This window comes from Furipterus horrens, unplaced genomic scaffold (genome assembly GCF_987537825.1).
Source record: "Furipterus horrens unplaced genomic scaffold, mFurHor1.1.pri manual_scaffold_4, whole genome shotgun sequence".
Classification (NCBI taxonomy): Eukaryota; Metazoa; Chordata; class Mammalia; order Chiroptera; family Furipteridae; genus Furipterus; species Furipterus horrens.
In genome coordinates this window covers 49,076,074-49,098,572 of record NW_028327174.1, presented here as the reverse complement: position 1 = coordinate 49,098,572, position 22,499 = coordinate 49,076,074, and the positions used below count along the sequence as shown (strand labels likewise).

The following is a 22,499-nucleotide window of genomic DNA, read 5'->3' as shown; positions in this document are numbered from 1 at the left end:
AACATTTGCATCATAGGAGTGCCAGAAGGAGAAGAGAAAGAGCAAGAAATTGGAAATGTATTTGAAAAAAATAATGAAAGAAAACTTCTCTAATATGGTGTAGGCAAAAGACATGCAAGCCCAGGAATCACAGAGTCCCAAACAGGATTGATACAAAGATGCTATTCCAGGACATATCATAATTGAAATGCCAAAGGTTAAAGATAAAAGAGAGAATATTATAAGCAGCAAGAGAAAAGAAGAGAGTTACCTACAAAGGAGTTCTCATAAGACTATCAGCTGATTTCTCAAAAGAAACTTTGCAGACAAGAAGACTGGCAAGAAATATCCAAAGGCAGGAAAAGCAGGGACAGCTATCATTTAGAATAGAAGGGCAGATAAAAAGCGTCCCAGAGAAGAAAAAAACTAAAGGAGTTTATCATCACCAAACCATTATTATATGAAATGTTAAAGGGACTTATTTAAGAAAAAGATCAAAACTATGAATAATAAAATGGCAATAAGTACATATCTATTAACAATTGAATCTAAAAAACAAACTAAGCAAACAAGAAGAACAAAGACAGGATTATGGATACAGAGATGGTTTTGATGGTTGCCAGATGGAAGGGGTGTGTTGAAGAATGGGGGAATTGGTGAGTGGGGTTAAGAAGTGTAAGTAGGTAAGTTACAGAATAGCCACAGGGATGTATAGTAGAGTATAGAAAATGGAGTAGCCAAGAACTTATACACATGGCCCATGAACATGAACAATGGTGGGTAGATTACCTGAGGGGGTGAAGGGTGCTGGGTGGAAGGAGGCAAAGGGGGAAAATTTGGACCACTGTAATAGTGTGATCAATAAAATATAATGTACAAAGATAAAAATAATAAAAGCAACTAGAGGAAAAGAGACACATTAAATACAGAGGAACAAAGACCTTTATGAAACCATGTAGACCAGAAGACAATGTAGTTACATCTTTAAAGTACTGAACTAATATTTTAAAACTTGGCAACCTGGATTCTATACCTAGCAAACATAGCTTTCAGAAAGCAGGCTGTACAAATGCTGAGAGAATTCATCACCAGCAGACCTGTATTACTAGAAATATTAAAGGGTATTCTTCAGGCAGAAGGAAAACATGAGGTATTAATTTCAGTTTACACAAAGGAATGAAGAACAGTGGAGATGCTCTCACTTTTTAATATCTCTGAAAGAAATTTGATTACTTAAAGCAGAAGTAAAACAAGGTACTGTAGGGTTTATAACATGTAGAAGTTGTTTCCAAAAGGCAAAAGCATTGGACTCTTGGAATACTGTATTTCTAACTTTACTGACTGGGGAAAAGCCATGAGAAGACCCATAGCAAACGTGGGTGCAGGAGGAATTAAAGTAGAATCTACATAGCAGACTGTAACTACATGAATGACACAGCTACAGGAAGACTAATTGCCTATTTTGTTAAGGCTCCTCTCTGAAAGGAAAGAGATGTCTTAGCTATTTAGTATCACAGTAGCCTTGTGTATAGAGAAAGTATTCTTCCTTGATTAATAGTGAAGAAGAAAGAAGATTTTATAAGGAATGTACATGTCTACCCAGAAGATATCCAGCCATATAATATGAAAAAATAAACATTGATAGAAAAAGATACAAGATACAAGAAATATTGTACATAGGACAGTGATGCCTCAGTCCCCTTCCAAGTAGGCACTTTGGGACCTCACACAGTTCTCCCAGTCACCATCGTATTTTCCTGAATCTCACTGATGGTTTGAAATCACTCCCCTTTCAAAGGTTATTTTAGTTTTGGGAAAATCCAGAAGTCACAGGGCACCAAATCTGGGCTGTAGTGGGACTGAGTCACCCAGGTGATTTGATATTTCCAAAAAAACTGCGTAAGACATGATGCAGGAACAGCACATTGTCGTGATGAAGCTGCCCATCACCAGTTGCCCATAGCTGTGGCCTTCTGAATCATCCAGATAGTTTTGGCAGAGGAATGTTCAAGCTTAACACAAATTTTGATGCAGATTCATAGCTCTATTCCTCAGTCATTTTGAATGCAATGGCCGTACAGTACACATGCTCACTCAGGGCATCTACCGCCCCCACTGACTAGGACAGTGAAGTCGTTGTTCACTCATGCGCTTTCCAGTCCACTCTTGGCGGCCAGGTTACATCAATGTCATGCAAACGGTTCTCATTATATTAACAGTGGCTGTTAATATAGGTCAGACAGACCTTGTGTATGAAGGTCACCTGATTTTTGTTGCAGGATTAGGATCTAGAATCAGAGCACATAACTTAATCTAGCATTCTGATTTTCAGAACACAGATCTTTGATGGAAATAGGGAATTGGTAGTGGTTATACCTTTCTCATTGTTTCCAATGAGGAGGTAAATTTAAGTGATGCTCAGTGAAGAGAGGAAACAGCTTGCAAAATATTAAGTCCATCTAGACAAACCTAGCACAGGGAATAAATTTTCCTTAGGGAAAAAAACTGATTGCATAAGAAGGGAAAAAACTAGGCAAAATGAGATAAATTAGTTAAGGAAGTATGATGGGTCTACCATATGCTGTGCACTCTTGCATGTAGAATAAAATGATCAGAGTGGAAGTTTTAGTGTTTCTAACGTGAGTCATTGGTAGATTCCACATCATTATAGTGTACTTATACTTATTTAAAGTGTTTCTTAATAGAACTAGTCCTTTTAATTAACCAGGGATTTATGTGGGATAGCACAGAGAATAGTATTTAACAGTTGTCCTAACTCCATAAAAATAGGTATTACCTGTCTTTTTCTAAAACTTTAGCAGTAATTCTAATAATTTGTTGCTTAAATTTGCATGTGAGAAAAATTCTGGGTACATGTTCACAGAAAGGGATGCAATACACATTACCTTCCTGAAGTCAGCTGTTCTGGTTTTTATAATATTATTAGGTTAAATCTTGGAAGTGAATGACCTTATGGCTCATGATATTCAAGTGTTGCTTCTTGGTTCTTCTTTTGGGCTTTTGGATGGCTAGGGTAGATATAATTTAAAAATCAGAATGGAATATCAAGGTGAAAAATCTAAAGGAGTAAAATAGGAAAAACAGCTTTGTTTCCCCTAAAAGTTATATTGGTCTCTGCTCAGGAGCACTGTCATGCTCAGGACTTCTAGAACATTTTTTTCCTAAGCCAGTTAGAAGAGTTCAGAATGCAAAATTGGGAAGGGTTAAAAGTCAAGACTAGCCCTTTGATTGCCACGAATAATTCAAAATTTGGATCAACGTGAAAAAAAATTATATCAATATATAACCTGCAGTCCCCAAAAAGAGAACAAAACATAAAATATGACTTATTCCATTGTTATTTATATTTATAGCCATCAAAAAAAAGGCGCTGATACTTTTGGGAAAATTTGTCAGCGTCAAGCGACATTGGCACTCAAAGGGCTAGTGTTAGTGAGATGTTTTACTTCTAAATGCATGAGAAAACAATAGTTTGGCTGGTTTACTGGGTAAGAAGGAAGATACAAATAGTAGTGGCCATTTATGTCATTGTGGTAACTTACAGGAAAAGGATTGAATCCTTAGTTTGAAAACATTGTAGCCTTTTCTTTTAAAGAGCAGCTTTTTTTCAGCTTCAGCCTGGCAGGTCTTCAAATAAAATAACAAAGGAACAAGACACTATAAACAACCGTCCCACCCCCAAACAGGACTGCATAGACAAGCAGGCGCTCATGGCCAAGGCTGTGAAGGCAGCAGGAAGGGCAGCTCCTTAGGCACCAGGGGCCACAGCGAGCAAACAGAGGCAAGTGTGGGTCCCAGAAAGAGTGACAAGTGGACTAACACTGGTGGTCATCCTCAGATGCTGATATGTTAGCAAGACAAACAGTAGGCACAGGGCTGATTTGCTACTTTTAGCTTCCTATTTCAAAGGGAATTCAAGATCTTTTGGAGCTAAGACTTTCACAAAATACAAGCAAATGATCTGACACATCACTGCTTCTTTTTCATCTTAGCAAACTGTGATCCCTTCTCTCATTTCTTTTTCCTTCATCTTCAGCCCTCTGTGAGATATATAGGATTGTTTTTGTTCTCTAATGCCTAGATGGGTTTTTTGTTTTTTTGTTTTTGGTATGATTGTGTCTTGACTGAACTATGGCAATTTTCCTCATTTGGACAGAGTAATAGCTAAAAAAACTGAGGAGAGAAACTTGGATCTAAATTCTGCCTCAGATGTCAGACACACATTCTCAGCTAATGGGAGGGAACATTGAGGCCACCACACTCCCTCCTACTGGGATACAGGGGAAATGAAAAAGAACCCACATTACTTCTTAGAGCTAATTAATAAGCTGACTTTGGAGGAGGCCATTTCCCTCAGTGGAGAAATGTTGGGTGGAGGCAGAGCTAAAGCAATGGAAGAGGGATTCTTAAAGGAAGCAGGCAGTGTTAGGTATCCTGATTGCTAGGTCTCTGTTTCTTTTCAGTTGGGTTCGTCTTTAGTTTTATAGTCTACTCTTTCAAAATAAAAATGAAAAAAAAAAAAAAAACAAATAACTCAGGCTAAGTCCAGCTAAACTTAATTGGTCTCAGCACTCTTTCCTCCTAAAAATTAGGATAGTTATGCGTAGCATGACATTCATTTATGTTAATCCTTTTTTATTTCAGGGTAATTATCCCAAAGGTCTTAATTACTTTTAATGGGCACCTTGTGGCTCTCATGTGCTTGACTATCCTGACTCTCTGCCTGATTCCTTCCACCTTTCCCTTGAGTCCTTACTGCCTGTTAAAATATATAACTCGTCTGCTCCGCGGAAGGTTTGGCTTAGAGTGACTGGCAGATCATCTGCCTGCTCACTTCACCCCTTGGATTGAAGGGTTTAGCCTCATAAGATGGCTAATATTGTGGGGTGGGTAGAATACCAGAGGAATCAGTGCCTTCTTGCTGACTTTCTTTCACTATATAATGCAGTTTATAGCCTAGAAATGTGCGCTTGCTTGGCAGAACCTCCTGTATTCCTGGCTGCCTTCATTCCTAGTAGTATTATTAGCACCATTATCCATGAGGGCAGTTAGATTGAAAACCTAGATTGAGAAATCTGTAATCCTAATTGTGTCCTGATTCATTATCATTATTTAAAATAACTGAGTTTTTAGTTATCGGGCATCACACTAGACAGAGAATCCGAGTCCTCTGGGCCTGCTGAGCCTATTGCTCAGTCTTCAGAGATGCAGGCAGAACAGTGTCTGTCTTCAACCTTAGCCTCCCCTCCCCACCTTGTTCTGCCTCATGGCAAGTGTGGTTTCCCTGCAACTGCCTAGGCATCCCCATCTATAGGCCCTTTCTCTAGTCTAGACCGTAGTCTGGTGTGTTCCTGGCAGTGGTCCCTGCTGCCTGCCCGGTATGTAGTTACCTACTGTTGGGCAGTAGCTCATTGCTCTGGCATCCTAGTGTGTAAATATTTGTCAAAGGCCGGGGGCATTTTCCCATTCCCCAAAAAGCATTCTGAAAAATGTGCCTGTTTTCTTAGTCATGTTTCCAAGCTGTGGATCAGTTAGCCCATTCATTCCTTGCAGTTGACAGACACTGGCCTGGCCTCATCTGACCACATAAAGTAAGGATGCAGTAACTTCCGGCCCAGTAACTTTCAAATTTTACTACCAAGGAGTCCTGGACCTAAAGGAGCCATAGACAACATAGTCACTGTTAGAAAACACAGAAACTGTTTCATTAACAGAAAAAAATTACATTATCTCCTATATCAAGCATTTTAATTCTTTCACTCATACTTGACATTGAAGGCGTAAATGGAATCAACAAAAGTGAGAAAGCTAACTGTAGATTCTGGGGAGAACTTTAATCTTCGTGTTTGTGACTTTACTTTCAGGTCTCACGTTACAGAGGTTTTTATTCTACATTCAAGTATGCCTCTATAAAAAGTGACATTGCTGAGAAGTTTATAGGTGTTTTGTCCAGTATAATTGATTATTTATCCTGTCACGCAGGTCTGCTTGAAACCAAAACAATTTGCCTGTGCAGGACAGCTTACTAGGCTAAAAGGCAATCTTTAGCATTGAAGCAAAGTTTTCTATCTTTGGGTAAAACCAGGTGACACACATGTAAGAACTGCTGAACTCTTGGTCTTAGCCTTTTAACACTACACTCTGACTAAACTCAGGATTTATTTAAATTGCTCACACAGTCCCAGTAGGTTAAAGAAACTACTAATATGCTTTATTAAATTGCTTGTCCTCCTTCATTTTTTCCCTCGAAGTCTCACCTTCAAGTATCCCTTCCTTCTTGTTATGCAGTCTTTCGACCTAATCCTCAGACTTCTGGCTGGCATCTGGTCATATGTCTCCCCAACCCCATTATATATATAATCTCAGCTTTTTGTTTTTACTGTTTATAACCACCTCAATCCTCCTCCCTTCTAGTCAGAATTGGATATAGGAATGTGAGGCTGTTGGCTGTTAGAGTCTAATTGAATAATTAGGAAACAATAGCATATGCTGTACAACAGAGCAGCTACTTTTCTTTCATATAACACAACTGTTATGAAAGGCCTGAGTCTCTATTTTAATACATATAATTTCTTCCCACAGATCATCAATTTCTACATGAATATGCTGATGGAGCGAAGTAAAGAGAAGGGATTGCCAAGTGTACATGCATTTAATACCTTTTTTTTCACTAAGTTAAAAACAGCTGGTTACCAGGCCGTAAAACGCTGGACAAAGAAAGTGGATGTATTTTCTGTTGACATTCTTTTGGTGCCCATTCACCTGGGAGTGCATTGGTGCCTTGCCGTGAGTACCCTTTTGTTTTTGATGAAATTTAAAAGAAATTCATATGATTATAGAATACACAGAGTAGTGAGTATTAGTTCTACATCTTCACTGGGTGATTAAAGAAGAGTAGTATTACTTGGCTAAAAATCAGATAGATCAATACTTAGAACTTTTAAGAAAGTTATGGAATTTCCTTTTCTGGAAATATTTAAAAAGGAGTTATAAGTCTAAGAAGCCTCAAGTAAAGCATGGGGAGAAAAAATGACATTTTTATTTTTACATTGCCATCCTCTTCATTATGCAGAGCAATTCGATAATTCCTCTGCTGGATCTGTCTTTTTCAGGCTCTCTGTTCCATCTTTTAAAAATGACATGTGTTTTCAAGGTATTTTCCTAAACCAAAACAATCCCCTCCTGTAGAGGGATTCCTATAGAGTACTTTTTAGTTTAATACTTTATTGTTTTCACTTCTACTTAGAGAGATGATGCTTGACAATTTTGAAACTATTTTTAAGAGTATCAATAAACTACGAGGCAAGAGAATCAAAATAAAACTAGCTCAATTAATCAAAACTTGCATAAAAAGTGACTTCTTAATGATTCTGCCAATTCAGATTCAGCGACTATTACTTTCTGCGTAATCATGACTTGCCTTGCATACTTGGTAACTTAATATTTTTTATGACTCTGAGAACATGGACATATTAGCTTAAAGTATTAATGAAAATATAAGAGATATTTCACAGTCTGTTGTGAATTACATTTGAAAGGCATAATGCCAATGGAAATTCTCTAGGTACAGAAACAACACCCAGAATCTGTTGCTGTCTTTTTGAAACTGTGGAAATGATCTCAGTCAACTAATGGTTTTTGAAGAACATGTTGTGTCTTCACTGTTGCCCACATTGTAAATGGGGGCCCTGAATACAGAAAAAGGTTTTAGGGCGATTAATGGGGCCACCCATTGATCAGCCCCCACCATAGTATGATGCAAAGTATTAATCAGTCAAACTTGTTATAATTTCACAGGAAATCTGGCAAAAGGTTCTGAGTTCTAGGGAAGGGGAAAGCTGAAAAACCAATCTTCTTCACATCATAAAGACAGATTTTTTTTTTATTCCCAGGTTGTAGACTTTAGAAAGAAGAATATTACCTATTACGACTCTATGGGTGGGATAAACAATGAAGCCTGCAGGATCCTCTTGTAAGTAAGGAGTTAAGGATAGAAGAGTTCAGTGTCGGTGTCTGTTATTTTCCAACTGTTGGACTCAGTTCTTCTATACCTTCAGTGGGCTGATTAATAAAGGAGATTTTTATATTAAGTAAAAATGGCTATTTTATGTCTAAGTAAGTTTAATAATAATGTAATAATATTATATAATTATATATATGCCCTAATGGAAACAATTGCTGTCCTAGTGCACTAAAATATAATGGGTATAAACATATCAATATAGAAACTGCTTAGAAATCATCTATTCCGACCTCCTAATTTTTCAGATGAAGATACCAAGGCCCACAGAGTGATTTTTGATTTATTTGGGCCCTACTAGTTAGCGGCTTAGCTGGGAACCAGAATGCAGCTCTCTTTATGCCCCATCTGTTTCTCTTTCCAAAATGCTTATTCCTCACTGTACCACTCCGGTAGGTAGGTTCCAGAGTGGTGAGCAGTTTGCACTTAAGAGTGTTCTGTATGAGGTATGCATGCAACAAATTGTTAGTTTGGATTGAATTTTTGCACAGGAGACTTAAGACTAAAAATAATAAAGAAATAGTTTGATATTGCTAGAGAAACATTATTCTTCCATTAAATTGAGTTCTAAAGGACTGTATAAACCAAGGAAAAGAATCAAAACGTGTTCCACAGGAGGAACAGTAGGTAGAAGGAACCTGGGCAGAGAGCATGTTTCTCTTGGGTTGACATGGTAGGCATGGATGGTGGAAGATCCAACGGGGCTTAGCAGTCTGTGGATACCCCGCCCAGCATTATATAGTTTTCTTTAGAAGCATACATGAAGACTGTTCCTGAGGATTGTCAGCTCCATTCGTTGGGTGGCAGCGGTCATCAGTGTTCTCCACAGCTCAGCTCATTCTCTCCCGATACCTTTAGGCAGTACCTAAAGCAAGAAAGCATTGACAAGAAAAGGAAAGAGTTCGACACCAATGGCTGGCAGCTCTTCAGCAAGAAAAGCCAGGTATGTTTTATCTTCATGAGATTAAAAATTCCTGACATTAGGATAGTTAACAAGGAAAGGATTTAACTGCTTAATTCCCAGGGACCTTCTCTATCTTAGTGTCCGGCCTGACTTTGGCTTGGTTTAGTTTCTTGGGGAAAGATAGAGTCAGCTGTGAGAAAACCGGTAATGTGTTTTGTATGCAGAGCTAGGTTTTCTCAATGCCCAGCTATTTTGCTAAGCTTTTCACTCCTTTGGGACATGTTTGCTGATTATTTGGCCTTTGTGGGAGGGACCAACTTTTACACCCTTAGATGTCACGGAAGTCTGAGAGATAGTTTCCTGTGCAGTTAAGATGAAGTACACAGGCATAACTGAGAAGCTATATTTTTTCTCTGAGCCTATGTTGTTCTGAGTGGGAAACAAGGGTCGTCTCTTCAAAATTCAGGGAAACCAGTAAAATTCTTATTCTTTGGGTCTTATTTATAATCTAATAAGAAGGAAGGAATCTTGGGAAGATGTCACTTTTTTGTTGTTCTTGATCTTGCAGGAAATTCCACAGCAGATGAATGGAAGTGACTGTGGAATGTTTGCCTGCAAATATGCTGACTGCATTACCAAAGACAGACCAATCAACTTCACGCAGGTGAGCTGAGGCGTCAGGGGGGAGGAAGCCCTATGTCCACTGTGTCTCCAGGTGCCCGGTATGTGTTATTCTCTCCACTTGGCTCTGCTTAGGTGCTCTGCTTTGTCCTATAGCTTATTAACACTGGTGGTTACTGCCATATCACAAGGAAAAGAAGGATAATAATAGGCCATGTCCTGGGTTCCCATATATCACATGTTGAAGTCAGAGAAGCCTGGTCAATAATAGAGCCTTCTTCTCTACCCATCTTCCCTACCTACCTCATTCCCTATAAGAAACACAGAACTGGGACCAGAGCACATTTTCCTCAGTTTCCCTTTATTTGGTTAGCAGTCAGGTTTTGCTAACCTAAACTAACTCTTTTATTTGAATTTAATGCTTTACAGGATTTTTCCATTGTAGCCCTTGGGTGGAACTGACTCTTGCGGTTTCCATAACTCTTCCTCTAAAAAGCAACTTAGATTTTCAGTCTGCAGAGCTTTCATCTTAAGATTTCAATGTAGAGGACTTGATAGACATCATTCTCAAAATTCTTAGAGACAGGAATAGCCTAGGGACGCATGGCAATGTCCAGTGAGACTTCTAAGGTCAAAACAATGGAAAAGAACAATGGCGGTGGCAATAGAAAAAGGTAATGGAAAGAAAAAAAATCACAAGTAATCAAGAATGAGAAATTTGAAAGACCAGAAATGCAACCTAGACTATTTTAGTTGCAAACCTCAAGGAGGAAAGGAGTATTGGGTCTGGATAAAAGCAATGGAAATTAAGGGTGTCTCTGTGTCCCTACAGCAACACATGCCATACTTCCGGAAGCGGATGGTCTGGGAGATCCTCCACCGAAAGCTCTTGTGAAGACTGTCTCAGCAGACATTGACATTGCAGGGGACCAGCTCTTTGTTGTCTACAGCCAGAGACCGTGGAGACAGCTGCTCCCAACCTTCTGTTCTTGTAAAGCCCTTGATCCTGGACCAGGCCCTGGCGAGATGCATTCACAAGCACATCTGCCTTTCCTTTTGTATCTCAGATACTATTTTTGCAAGAAACTTTGGTGCTGTGAAAGGGGTGAGGGACATCCCTAAGCTGAAGAGAGAGACTGCTTTTCACTTTTCAGTTCTCCCATCTTGTCTTCAAAGGAGCCAGCCTCACTTAGTCCCTAAATAGGGGGTGAGAGAAGCTTGGAAAGACTCTTGGTTTCATATAAAACTCTTGTTGTTAGGCCTTACTAAGAGGTAGCAAAGGACATGGGCAAAATGTAGGGATAAAAACCACCAGCATATACACGCACACGTACATAGACACATGATTTTCAAGATGTCTCATCAGGAAAGTGACTATAAACTGGACTTTGGGGCATGTGCATAAGTCCCTCCTCTAGGACTTTTCCTATTTATATGCCCCTTTGTGAAATCAGTCTGCTTCTAGAAGAGGCTGTTTTGTCATCTGTAGCTTCCTCCCATCCTGAGGCACAACATATGAGCCCTGAGTGGACCCCAGAGTTCTAGGCAGTCCTTTCCTTTAAAGCGGGGGTTTGCGTGTACTCACAACACATGATATGGGGGAGACCCACCCAGGGAGTGGTTTAGTGGAGCAACAAGGCACCACTTTCACTGCCGCCTACTTCTGACCAAGAAGAAGGACCTCAGTCTTTAGCATCAAATTCCAGCATTGGATGAATGCAAGTCTAGTTTGGTCTGTGGCTAGTTAGTTTAAATATGTTTCTAACCACAGAGAATTTAATATATATAAATATATATATTTCACAGGGATATGTTTTTTTTTAAGGCCGAATGTGTTCACCATTTTAGCCTGTAGATTTATTTTCATTTTCCAAATTTAGCTCCAGCACGCACAGATCCCAGCCCCTATGTGTAGGGTGTTGGGGACTTCCTAACAGAATATTTTGAGACCTGGGTGAACTTTGGCTTAGGGATAAAGGTTACAGAAGGAGGTGAGATTTTCAACTGGAAAACGGGTGGAATTTGGACTGATCAACTTGAGATTAAAAAACCGCTATTCCCTTTGTTCTTTTTAGCATCTCCCCCACCCTCTGAGTGTTCCTCAGGCTAGATAGTGAAATGATCCAATGCCAGTGTCATTTTTGTACTTAAGTTCCAAAATAGGAACATTTTATACTTTTTTCTGTATTGTAATAGATAGTTTTGTATGAAATCTTTTCTCCTCCCTTGTACCCCATCCCTTCCAGCATTGTGCTTTGTCCCTGGGCTTATTTGAAAATCTTACTCTGTTTTATACCAAGCTTGTTTAGTACATTTTTCTATGTTTTACCACAGGTTACAATTTGAAAAGAAAATATTTTTTTTAAATATTCCATTGTTAACTGAATGTTACTGTTTCACTGTTTCCACTCCAGCAACTAGATGTCCTGCCCTATTCATAACTGCCTGCCTTTTGGGGGGAAACCACCTTTTGTTTATTTTCTTTCTTTCCTTTTTCTTTTTTTCCTTTTTTTTTTCTTCCTTTTTCTTTTCTTTTTTTTTTTTTTTGGTGTTTTCTATAGGAAATAAATAGCTTCCTATATATGAGTTGCTGGGACCTTTCCAATTCTCTTTTAAAAAGCAATGACATTCAGCCTCACTGTAGAACTCCTGAACATTAACTCTTGGTACTGAATGTATTGAAGTGACAACTTGAAAGGTGATAATATGGAAGAGATTTGGACTATGAATCAAAAGACCTAAGTTTGGGCTCTCTCACTATTGTCTGAGGGAATCAGGACAAGATAGTTTTCTGTATTTATTGTTTGTTTGTTTAGATAACATCTGTTTTACCTCCCTCACATACTTTTTGTACAGACCAAAGCAACAAATATTTATTGCCATGTATAGCAGAAAATGAAACATGCACCAAAAGCACTTTGAAAAATACATAAGTAATTGTTGAGCCTGTCTGAACTTGACACCCCTTTCTGATCAATGCAGTTTTATACAGATAGGAGACCGCCCTTCATGGTAGGAGTGAGCCAGGCTGAGACCCAGGTTGTAGCCTAGGTGGCTCAATGGGACCCAAATATAGATTGTTAGAGTGGGCCATTCTTTCCAGAGGGCTAGCCAACAAGAGCAGGACCAGCACCTGGAAACTTAGTTTTGTCTTCATTTAAGGATGGGGTTTTGATGACCTGGAGTGGGGATGGGGTGAGGGGAGAAGACAGTCCTGTATTCCATGGCCAAGGGCATGTTTCCAGTATCTTGTTTAACCTGCTCTCAAATAATAAGCCTGTTGCTTTCCTTTTCTCCTGTTTTACCCTCTCCCCTGTGCTCAGTGCTCCTAGTCACCTACCCTAAAAAATGAGTACTTGAGGGATCATATGCTCTGGATGCCCAATATAGAGCCTTCATTGGTAGCCATAGCTCCCCAGTCACTCCTGGGCCCTGTACAGAGAAAGACTGTTCCCGCACATTTGAAATAACATGGTCTGAGGCACAGAGGTTGGTTCCATCCCATTTGTCATCTGGGAACCGCTGTTGGTCCTGGGAGTCCTGTTTAGGATTGAATGTAAGTACTTTTTCCTCATCAAGCCTGAGGCTGTAAATTGACTCTTCTATGTTCGAAGGGCTTCATATTTCTCTAGTACCTTCTCTCTTTAGCCCCTGTAATCACACTTTCCCTAGCAATATTAGCCCCAAGTTTTAGTGATCTTGGGGTAGAAACAGATGATCTGAGAGACCACATCCAACAACCCCAGTCCATAGCCTGTACATCATCACTTGGTCTTACATGCCCATAAAAGGCTCTAGTGGGTAGAGAGGGAGAGGGTTTGCGTAAGCGTCACAGCATTTTTTAATGTCTCAGCCTCTGATCCTCCTCTGCTGTCCCTTCAGCTCTCACATATGTCTTTCCAGGTTAAGAGAGATGACTAACACTTGAGCTTTGTCTTCTTTCTTGCTGCACCTGGATGGGCCAAGGTGAAGTACCAGCTGATGCTTTGACCCTATTACTTCCCATACCCAAGAGAGCTGGAAAAGGAGGTAAAAGGCTATTAAGCCCTGTTGACTCAAACAGGCTACATGCTGAGCTTGTGAGAAAGTTGCCGTATTTTCCTAGAACAATCTCTCAGAAGCTTCAAATTCATCCTAAAACTTTGGAAGAGAAAAGTAAGGCTTAGCCCAGTTCCTTTCTTACAGGCCAGGGCCTTATTTCACCAGTGCTGAATCCTACCATCTGTTCTATTAAGAGCCCATAATTAGAATTCCTGGCTTTGGAGGTGGGGAAGGACATAAAAGATGTGGGGTTATGCTGGTCAACCACAAAGATAAGGGGGAGCTTACACACGCGTTCCATGAGGGTCAGAGAAGGGAAACTAGGAAACTGAGCTAGGAGATAAACCTTGAAGGAACATTAATGTGAGCTGCCTCTCTGGCCTGTTAGGGATAGGGTAGGGATAATCCCAGCTGTGCGAATTAGGGCCAGATGTCGAGGGTCTTGTCAAAGTCTTAAGATTCTGAAATGTTAGGGCCATGATGCTGCTTGGAATAGAAATCAAAGAAGAGATTCAAAGTTAAAGTTTAAAGCCAGTGTTATCATTAGCTTGGTCTTAGAGTTAAGGGCCAGGTCAGTCTTATCCTAGTGGGACAGATAATAGCTGCTAACTTTTCTATTCTCAGCTGAGGAGCAGCCATCCACCGCTTGACTTCTGAAGATTGTCCTTCCACCCTTCACAGAATGGAAGTGCTGTGAGGGAGAGGTGTGAGCACCAGGAGTGGTCTTCAGTCTGCTGGGCGCCCCTCATTCAGTTAATTACCCTTCTGTTCCTTTCACAAATACCTACAGAGCATACACACCGAAATCCCATCTCCTTGAAGCCTCCCTTGATCACATTATTTTAACCTCTCTTTCCTGAAAATAATATAACTCCACATGGCATTTGTATAGTAATCGGCCTTTTACATCAGGAATGGACTGAGACATGTCGCCACCGAGGGCAGGGGAATGATTTGGTGGTTCTTTCCCAAGCCAGGAGTGTAAACTGTCCCTCTGGCCTGCCAGGGAGGAGTTAGGGATGACTCAATTAAACACTTATTTAGAAAGAAGGGGAAGGGTCTAGTCAAGGAAAATGTATAAAGGACCCAGGGACATGAACAACAGGGTGGGGATTGACTGTGGAAGCAGGGGGTGGGTGAGGCAGGGGAGAGCAAGGGGGAAAATTGGGACAACTGTAATTGAACAATTTTTTTAAAAGACAGCATTGTGGGACTTGGGGGAAGAAGGACCACTCACACAGTCTGCAGTGAGGCTGCACCTCCTTCGTGGATCCCAACAGTTCATCTCTGGTCCCAAACCTAATGCCCCACTCTGCCCTTAACACAATCTCTGCCCAGCCATTCAGCATGCCGTTTGGAAGTCTCAGCCTCTATCCAAATGGGCTAATCACAGCATTTTTTTTCTAACCACACATTTCTATTATGTACAGATTCTCTTTATCTTTTTAATTTCCAGTGATACTGTACATCACTTATACATTGAGATTGTGGGTCCCCTTCTGTCTGCCTTGTCCTGTAAATGGACTGTTTTACGTGCTGCCTGTACTGAGTCTATTAGCCAGAGGCAAGTTCTTGGAGAGCATTTGCCTTATATTTCCAGGGAGTCCTTATGCTAGGCATTTAATAAGCATGTGTTTAAGCACTGAGCTTAGGGGCCCTGAAGGGTGGAATGAAGATATAGTTTGACCAAGGAAATAAAAGCCACCTGTCCTCAAGGACCTTATAGTTTTTGGGAGGCCAGGAAGACACCAAACAATATACATTACTGAGATGGCAGACCCCTGGGCATGTAATCTGGTGTGAAGCTGGATGTGGGCTATGGAGAAGCAGAGGTGGAGGTAACTCGGGGGTGATCTTGGCTTTAGCTGCGTGTGTGTGTGTGTGTGTGACTCCCTAATTTTTAAAAGGTGATTTATTTAAAATAAATTCTGTGGATTTTGCTTTCTTGCTTTGACTGGAAACTCCCTGGTAAAAAAGACTCGATGGTGTTTGTCTCTCTAAGACTGTCTCTCTGTCTCTGACTGTTTGTTCTGTCTCTGCCTGAGTCTCTGTCTCCTGATCCAAGCTGAGCCAGTGATTGGATCCTCAGTGTGGTCTGGATTCCTGAGTCCACCCCTTAACCAGGAGTCTGAATACTGTTCATTCATTCATTTCATTCCACATACCTGGAATTGAATCCTGAACGCAAATAACATGCAAATCTGTGGCTCTCCGGCACTTTTAAAAACCAGGTCTGTCTATGGAGCTGGCCAGACAGCCCTCCTGAGCCAACACGCCAGTCAAGGCTAAACCCACCCTGCTCACAGCATCCCTTGTCTCCTCGCCCCTGTCCTGCACCCCTTCTGCCTACAATCTAACCTCAAAGACATGCTCCCTCTGCTCTCCCCATAAAGCTTACACTCCAAAGAATAAGACATAAGAAAGCACCGACTTCTGGAAAGTCTCCCAGCTAAGCTGGTGAAATGGTTTTATCTGTCTGTGTTGAGTTAGAAGAGTCCCTTGTAGTCTCCGGGACATTTTTGAGTTCTAACATTTTTCTAGGCATGGTTAAGGTGTTCCAGTCATTTGAAAGTGGTTGGAGTGAGGAGGAAAAGCTTGAAGCCACCCTGTATTCTGGTTCTTGAATGTAGGCTAAGGTAGCTGATGATTGCCTGGAGAAAATGCCCTCACAGTGGGGACCTGGGCCTGCTTGAGTCCAAGTCAGAGGCAGCCTCTATCCCCAGCTGCTCCCTGAGTGCCTTGCTTCATCTTAGGTGCTGTGGAAGTTACAAAGGCAAACGGGGTGAGATTCGTGTTGCTTAGGGAACTTGTGTTCCAGACATTCTTGAACCCGAGAAAAAATGTTTTGCTTCCTTGTGTTCCTGTGCCCCATTTCCCATCAGTCGTCCACTGGCCAATTATGTACGCCTGCAATGGCCTAAGGGGCCCTGCAGAGTCGACCTGCGCCCAGTCTCCAACACCATCCCCTACCACTGCCCCCAGGCTCTCTGGGCTCGGCCACATGGGCCGCCTTAGGTGTTTGTCTAACAAACTAAGCTTCTACTTTACAACCTTCCTACTTGCTGCTTCCTGTGTCTGGAGGGCTTTTCCCTGGATATCCTCCTGACTCACACCCTCACTTCTTCTGGGCTCTGGTGGAAGAATATCATTCCCACACCCCAATTCTTGCACTCCCTAGCTCTCTTACCTTCATTTTTCCCTCTAGCATTTAATGCCTAAGTATGTTATTTATTCAATTGTTTTGTCTCTCCCTCACTAAAATGTCTGTTCTGTTTGTACTGCATCCCAGGCGCCTAAAAACAGTCACAGAGGAAGAGACTGTTGGAGTGAATGAATTGCTGTTACTCAGCGGCCCTCAGTCGCGCTTCCCTTCCATTCTGATAGCCCCACCTTTTCACATCCTCATTTCCTCGCATCTGGTTTCAGTGTTTCCTCCCCCAGGGTCTCTGGCTTCAAATTCATCATCCACTTAGCAGTTAGAGCTATCTTCTCCCAATAAAAATAATAAGAGTAAGCTTTTTTTGAGGCCCTGGCCCCAGCCTTATGTGCCACGCACTTTATATACATCACTTTATTTAATCCTCACAAGTGTATGGTGTAGGTATTATTATTATCCCCATTTCTCAGATGAAAAAACAGGTAACACAGAGATTGAATAACTTGCCCAGTGTTTCACAGATTGTCAATGACAGGAATAGGGACTTAAAGCCAAGAGCATATGTCTCCAAAGCCTTTAAAAGCCTTCCTGTGACCTGGCGCTTTACACAGCCAGCATTGTTCACATCAACAGGGCAAGTGTCTAACCTTGACATCATGGGGCTCCTTCAGTGTGAAACCAGAGAAGAGAACCTTTGTTAGGTCGCGAAGTCCAATCCTCCATCTTTTCTCTCCTGAGCAGGACTGAGGTCCTTACTTCTCTTCACCTTAGTTTAGGAGGTCAAGGGGAATGGCAGAGTCCCTCTGCCTTTGGGTTCATTTCCTCTTCACTTCTCCAGAAAGGGATACTAAGGAACTCCCTTCCCCCCTCCCATGACAGCCCTTCCCTCCAACTGTCCTTGTTGCCTCCCACTCTCCTCCCCAGCCCTAGACTGCCTGTATTAGCAAATCTTCCTTTGAGGCCTCTGGTCCTAACCCAGAAAGGGGAAGGGCTAAGGATTGGGAGACTGGGGAGTAGGGAGACACTGAGCTGATCCAGATCATCCCACAGGCTCTCAGGAACCAAGGATGTGCAAGTGTAGGGACATGTGAAGACATTCCTGGTGCTCCAGTGTTCCATTTCAGCTTTTCACTTCTGGTTCTCAGGCTCCGTTTCCCTCAGTATGAAGTTCCCTTTGCCATTCCATTCTGGCTCGTTTGAGAATCTCAGGAATGCGCAGCCCCATGCCCTCCTGCTCCCCCTCCCACCTCCATGCCCAGAGCCCCCAGGGACGTGCAACTTATTGCCAGCTAGAGGGGAGGGGGGAGGGGTCCTCTCTTACTGGAGAAGAAAGACACACAGTCTCAAGCTTTCCTCCCGCTTCTCTCTCAGATTTCTTCCCCCAAATCAGCCTGCCACTTTCAGCTTCCTCTTAAAGAGATGGCCTTTCCCACCCTCACTGGGGGCCTTTCTTGATGGTAATTACTCTTAATTGTTTTCCCTGGGCTCTCAGTGACCTTCCTTGCCTGCCCTGAGCCAACAGTTCTGTGTCTGCTCAGAAAATGGACTGACTCAGACTAGAAGCAAACCCTTCAGGCCTCCCAGCACAGGCTTTCCAGGTCTAATTCAGCTTTGCTCCTGGATAAGCTTTAACAGAAGGCTCCCGCTGGGACACTCCTGAGGCAGCTTGCAGGGGGGAAGAGTGACCAGACTTAGGAATGCTCCCAGCAGCAGGGCCCCTCAGGAGCTCTGAGCATTTCAATTCCCGAAGACCTCAGCACCAGAAAAGAAATATCTGTTGGGTTTGGCTTGGGGGACAGGACTCCTAAATGGGGTCTCGGGACCCCATAGTTCTGTCTGAACCTGGTGGTGTGGAGCTTCCTAATTGTATTAGCCAAGCCCTCTTCCTCCCCACCAGAGGAAGTGCCTCCACCCAGCAAACCCCCAGCGCCATACATCATCCTATGCCCTGGCCAATGGGGTGAGGAGGCCTTTGCCAGAGCTTGTGACCATCAGGCGCGTGCACGCCCGCGCACACACGCGTGCGCACACACACACACACACACGCACACGGCTTTGTGTTACTCCCGTCTAGTGGGTGGTGGGGCTGGAGAAAGAGGATGAGGGTGAGGAAGGGGGACTGTAGGGAGTGGGGTGTAGATGCACACATTGTCCCTTTTTCCCTGCAGGGCTGCTGACCCCTATTCATTCTACCCGCAGAGGAAGGTCCTTAGCGGTCCAGAGCTGTTGAGAATCTATATACCCCTTAGAAAAGGATTTTGAGAAAAGAGGACATGGAATGTATTTATTCAGTAATACTAAGTGCCTACTATGTGCCAGACCCCTTCGTAAGGTGCTGAAAGTGCCCTCCATTTTATGGTCCAAGCACACAACACAACACTTTGCTGCAGCCTAAACCATCTTGTCCCCAGGGACCTGTTCCCTGGCACCCCTATCAGCCTGAGGCTCAGGTCTTTACACCCTGAATCAGTGCTCCTTGGCCCAGCGGCAGAGCACCTGCTCTAGAGGGCAAAGAAGCTTCTCCATGAATGGGGCCTGAGGAACAGACATGAGGATGGAGAAACGGCCAGTTTCATCCAACCAGATCTCCAGGGGAGTCTCAAAGACACACTATAAAAGATCTGGACTAAGATATTTCCTTTAGATTTAGGGATAAGATGGCTACACATTCTAGACTTGGGTCTCCACTTTCTTCTTTTCCATGTTTGAACCAAGGAACCAGATTTTAGGTTTTTATCAGAATGTACTTGGATCTAAGAGTGTTCATTTATCTATCCACCATATAGTAGATTTATCTATCTACCCCTCCATTCATCCATCCATCCAACCTTTCACTCACCTATTCTTTTAGGACTTGCTCTGTGCCAGGCACTGGTGGAGAGAGGGATGAATGTGGTATGATTGCTGGTTTCTCTGGGCCTATCCTCTGGTCCCCAGGGTGTTTCTCTCAGCCCCAACTACTTCCTTAGATCCCAGATTTCCCTTCTCCCCTTACACTGGGGGCCAGACTCCAACTGAGGAGGTATCCCAATGGGTAACTAGAAGTCCTGAATCAGAGGCCACTGGAAATCAGGACCAACCAGGGGATGGGGGCCAGGTTAGTGGTTAGAGGGATGAGGAAGGTGCCCAGCCAAGCCACTGAGTCCATCACTGGTTTGGCTCCTCTGGTGAAAAAATAGCAACTTCAGACAAGTGTCTCCCTGTGTCTTGAGCTTTGGATTGCTCCCAGACAGGAGTTGCTCCATTAAACAAACCACAGTGAAGGGCAACAGGGGCCCAGAGGGGACCAGAAGCGGGAGTGGAAACGTGGGGCTCAGATCAGGACTTGAGCCAGGCTTGTCCATTACAGGCACAATGGTGCAATGAGGCCTGCTGGCTGCGCTGGATCTATCAGCGTGCAATGCAGAAGCTGCAGGTGAGGCAGGGGAAAGAGAAGCCTCGCCCAGACTCGCAGACACACATAGTATAAAACTGAAATAGCCACAAGAGCAAATGGAGTCTGAGCTCTAGAATCTGTTACAGGACATTAGCTGAAGTCCTGTAACAGATTCTAAAGTACCCAGATGAGTAACAGGAGGTTGACAATAGGGTTGACAAGAGAAAGCTAATACAAGGCATCGGAGGGGCTGTGGGTATATTCTATTCATATATGAGTTTGGGCTCATATGATTCCTTTCTTCTGTGTTTTCTTCTTTATCCCCAAATCAGAAGGACTCAGTGGTTTGGCGTCTCTGGGCCTCTCCTCCCCTTTCCACATGTGGCCGAGGGCGAGTTAATGGGACCTGTGCACACAGAGGCTCACACAGCCTTGAAGACAGAGGCCCATTCATACCAGGACACTGTGGCACCTCTCTGCCAGGCTGGCCTGCGCTCCTGGTCCTGTAGGACCAACACGAGTGAGGGACGTGCGCCTGTGCACACGCTCCCTTGCTCTCCAGCACACCCGCACAAGGCTGCACTCAGCTCTGCTAACCCTTCACGTGCAGAGGGCTCTCAACTCTTAACTTGGGCTCTGGCCTTGCCTTTCCCAATCTCTTCTACCCAACCCAAGCCTGGACCCACCTGAATTAACCTTTGAACAACCTCCTCAGAATCCCAGGGAGCCAGCCTAGTGTGGGCTTGCAAAGCCTTCCAGTGCCTGGGCTGGGGCTGGGGTTGGGGGGACACAATCTCAGCCAAAGAACTAAGGATGGAGGCATTTCCTTCCAGTGAAGGAAGAGAGATGACTGTTAAAGTCTAAGTTCAAATCATAGCTCTGCCACCTGCAAACTGTGGGTCCTCAGACAAGTTATTTAATCCCTCTGGGCATCAGTCTCTGACCTGTGATGTGAATAGGGTTAAACCTGAGGTCCATAGATGAACCTACTAATGTTATGAGCAAAACATGTAGAATTCTATATTTTGCTGAAAAGAGGTTTCATAAGTTTAGCTAGCTTCTCATAGGTCCCTTGAACTCGCTCAGAACTTAAGACCCAGTGTACTGCTCAGATATTCCATAAGTCTTCACATGCTTTGTAAGTGATGCAGACTTGGCCTTTATAAGTCAGCTGAATCATCTTAGGTCAGTATTAACCTCCCCCTGTACCTGATGCCTAAAATTTTCCCACATGACCCCCACTAGTACACCCCCAGGTTGGGAAGCTCTACATCCATCACCTCCATGAAGAGCCGGCTCAGAGTCAGCTGAAGTTCTCTCCTCTGATGAACCCATTGCTGGGATGGGGTCAGATTGGCATCAGGCTGGAGGTTCAAGCCCAGCAAGAGGCAAGGAGAAAGAGAATGGAGGATGGGGAGGACATCAGGAATATTAACCATGATACTGGAGTCTGTTGAGTGTTTCCTATGTGCCAGGCATTGTGTAACTGCCAGTGAAGTGAATAATATCATTAGTCCCATTTTACAGATGAGGAAACTGAGGCTCAGGGAGATTGTCAGTTGCCTAGGATCGCTTGACCAGTAAGTGATAGAAACTAACACTGAATGGAGGTCTGTCTGACTCCAAAGTCTTTACTCTTACAAGGAAAGGAATGAGATGACATAGAGGAGGTGACTTCCTCCCTAGTGACATTTCAGGTGAATTGGGCACCACACTGGGGGAATGTGGGGCACAAAGCTGCATAAGGAATCCCCTTTTGGGGGAAGTGGTCAGAGCCAGCAGCCTGTCCAAGCCAGTTCTTGGGGGTATGAGGGCAGTGAGGAGGCTGGGCCAAAGGCTCTGACTGTGCAGAGCTTTCACCGAGACCTGGCTCAAAGGCCTCTTTGTTCACTGCTCTCACTCCTACAAGGAATTCTCCAACCCAGGGCCTCCATCATCTCCATCCTTAGAGATCTTGGGCTGCTCCAACCACATATAGGGGCTCTTCAGTCCCTCCCACCTTCTGTTCACCCAGAGACCAGACAGCTCCCATCACTCCATGGGGTCCCCAAGGCGGGTGGCTCAGGGGCCAGGAGCAGGACTGCGAGGGAGATCCAGTGGGCAGGAGGGACCACGTCAGGGGGAATCAGAGTAGAGGGGCCGCATGCCGGCTGCTCCCCAGAGCATCAAACATGTTTTCCTTCTTTTGAGACAGAGAATCAAAGACTAATTTGCTGTTTATTTTTATATTAAGATTTTTTGCAAATTCTTATTGATTTGCTGTTAGGGCTCAGAGTCTCCCCAACCTCTTTTGGATACCAATCCTCTATTCCCTTCTTCCCATAATCCTTCCCATTGCCTCATTCAGCCACTGCGGGATCAAGAGGAGCAGGATGGGAAA

General features: G+C 43.2%; 1 protein-coding gene across 1 annotated transcript in view; it reads left to right on the top strand.

Moving 5' to 3' along the window:
- The window catches only part of SENP1 (SUMO specific peptidase 1), a 53,549-nt gene extending 41,635 nt beyond the window's left edge, over positions 1-11,914 (top strand). The window contains exons 13-17 of the mRNA XM_090273068.1: positions 6,583-6,786; positions 7,893-7,972; positions 8,879-8,963; positions 9,493-9,588; positions 10,378-11,914. Of these exons, the coding sequence (XP_090129194.1) occupies positions 6,583-6,786; positions 7,893-7,972; positions 8,879-8,963; positions 9,493-9,588; positions 10,378-10,440 (528 nt within the window). The 3' untranslated portion in view covers positions 10,441-11,914. The remainder of the gene's footprint in view (positions 1-6,582; positions 6,787-7,892; positions 7,973-8,878; positions 8,964-9,492; positions 9,589-10,377) is intronic.
- Positions 11,915-22,499: the final 10,585 nt, after the last annotated feature.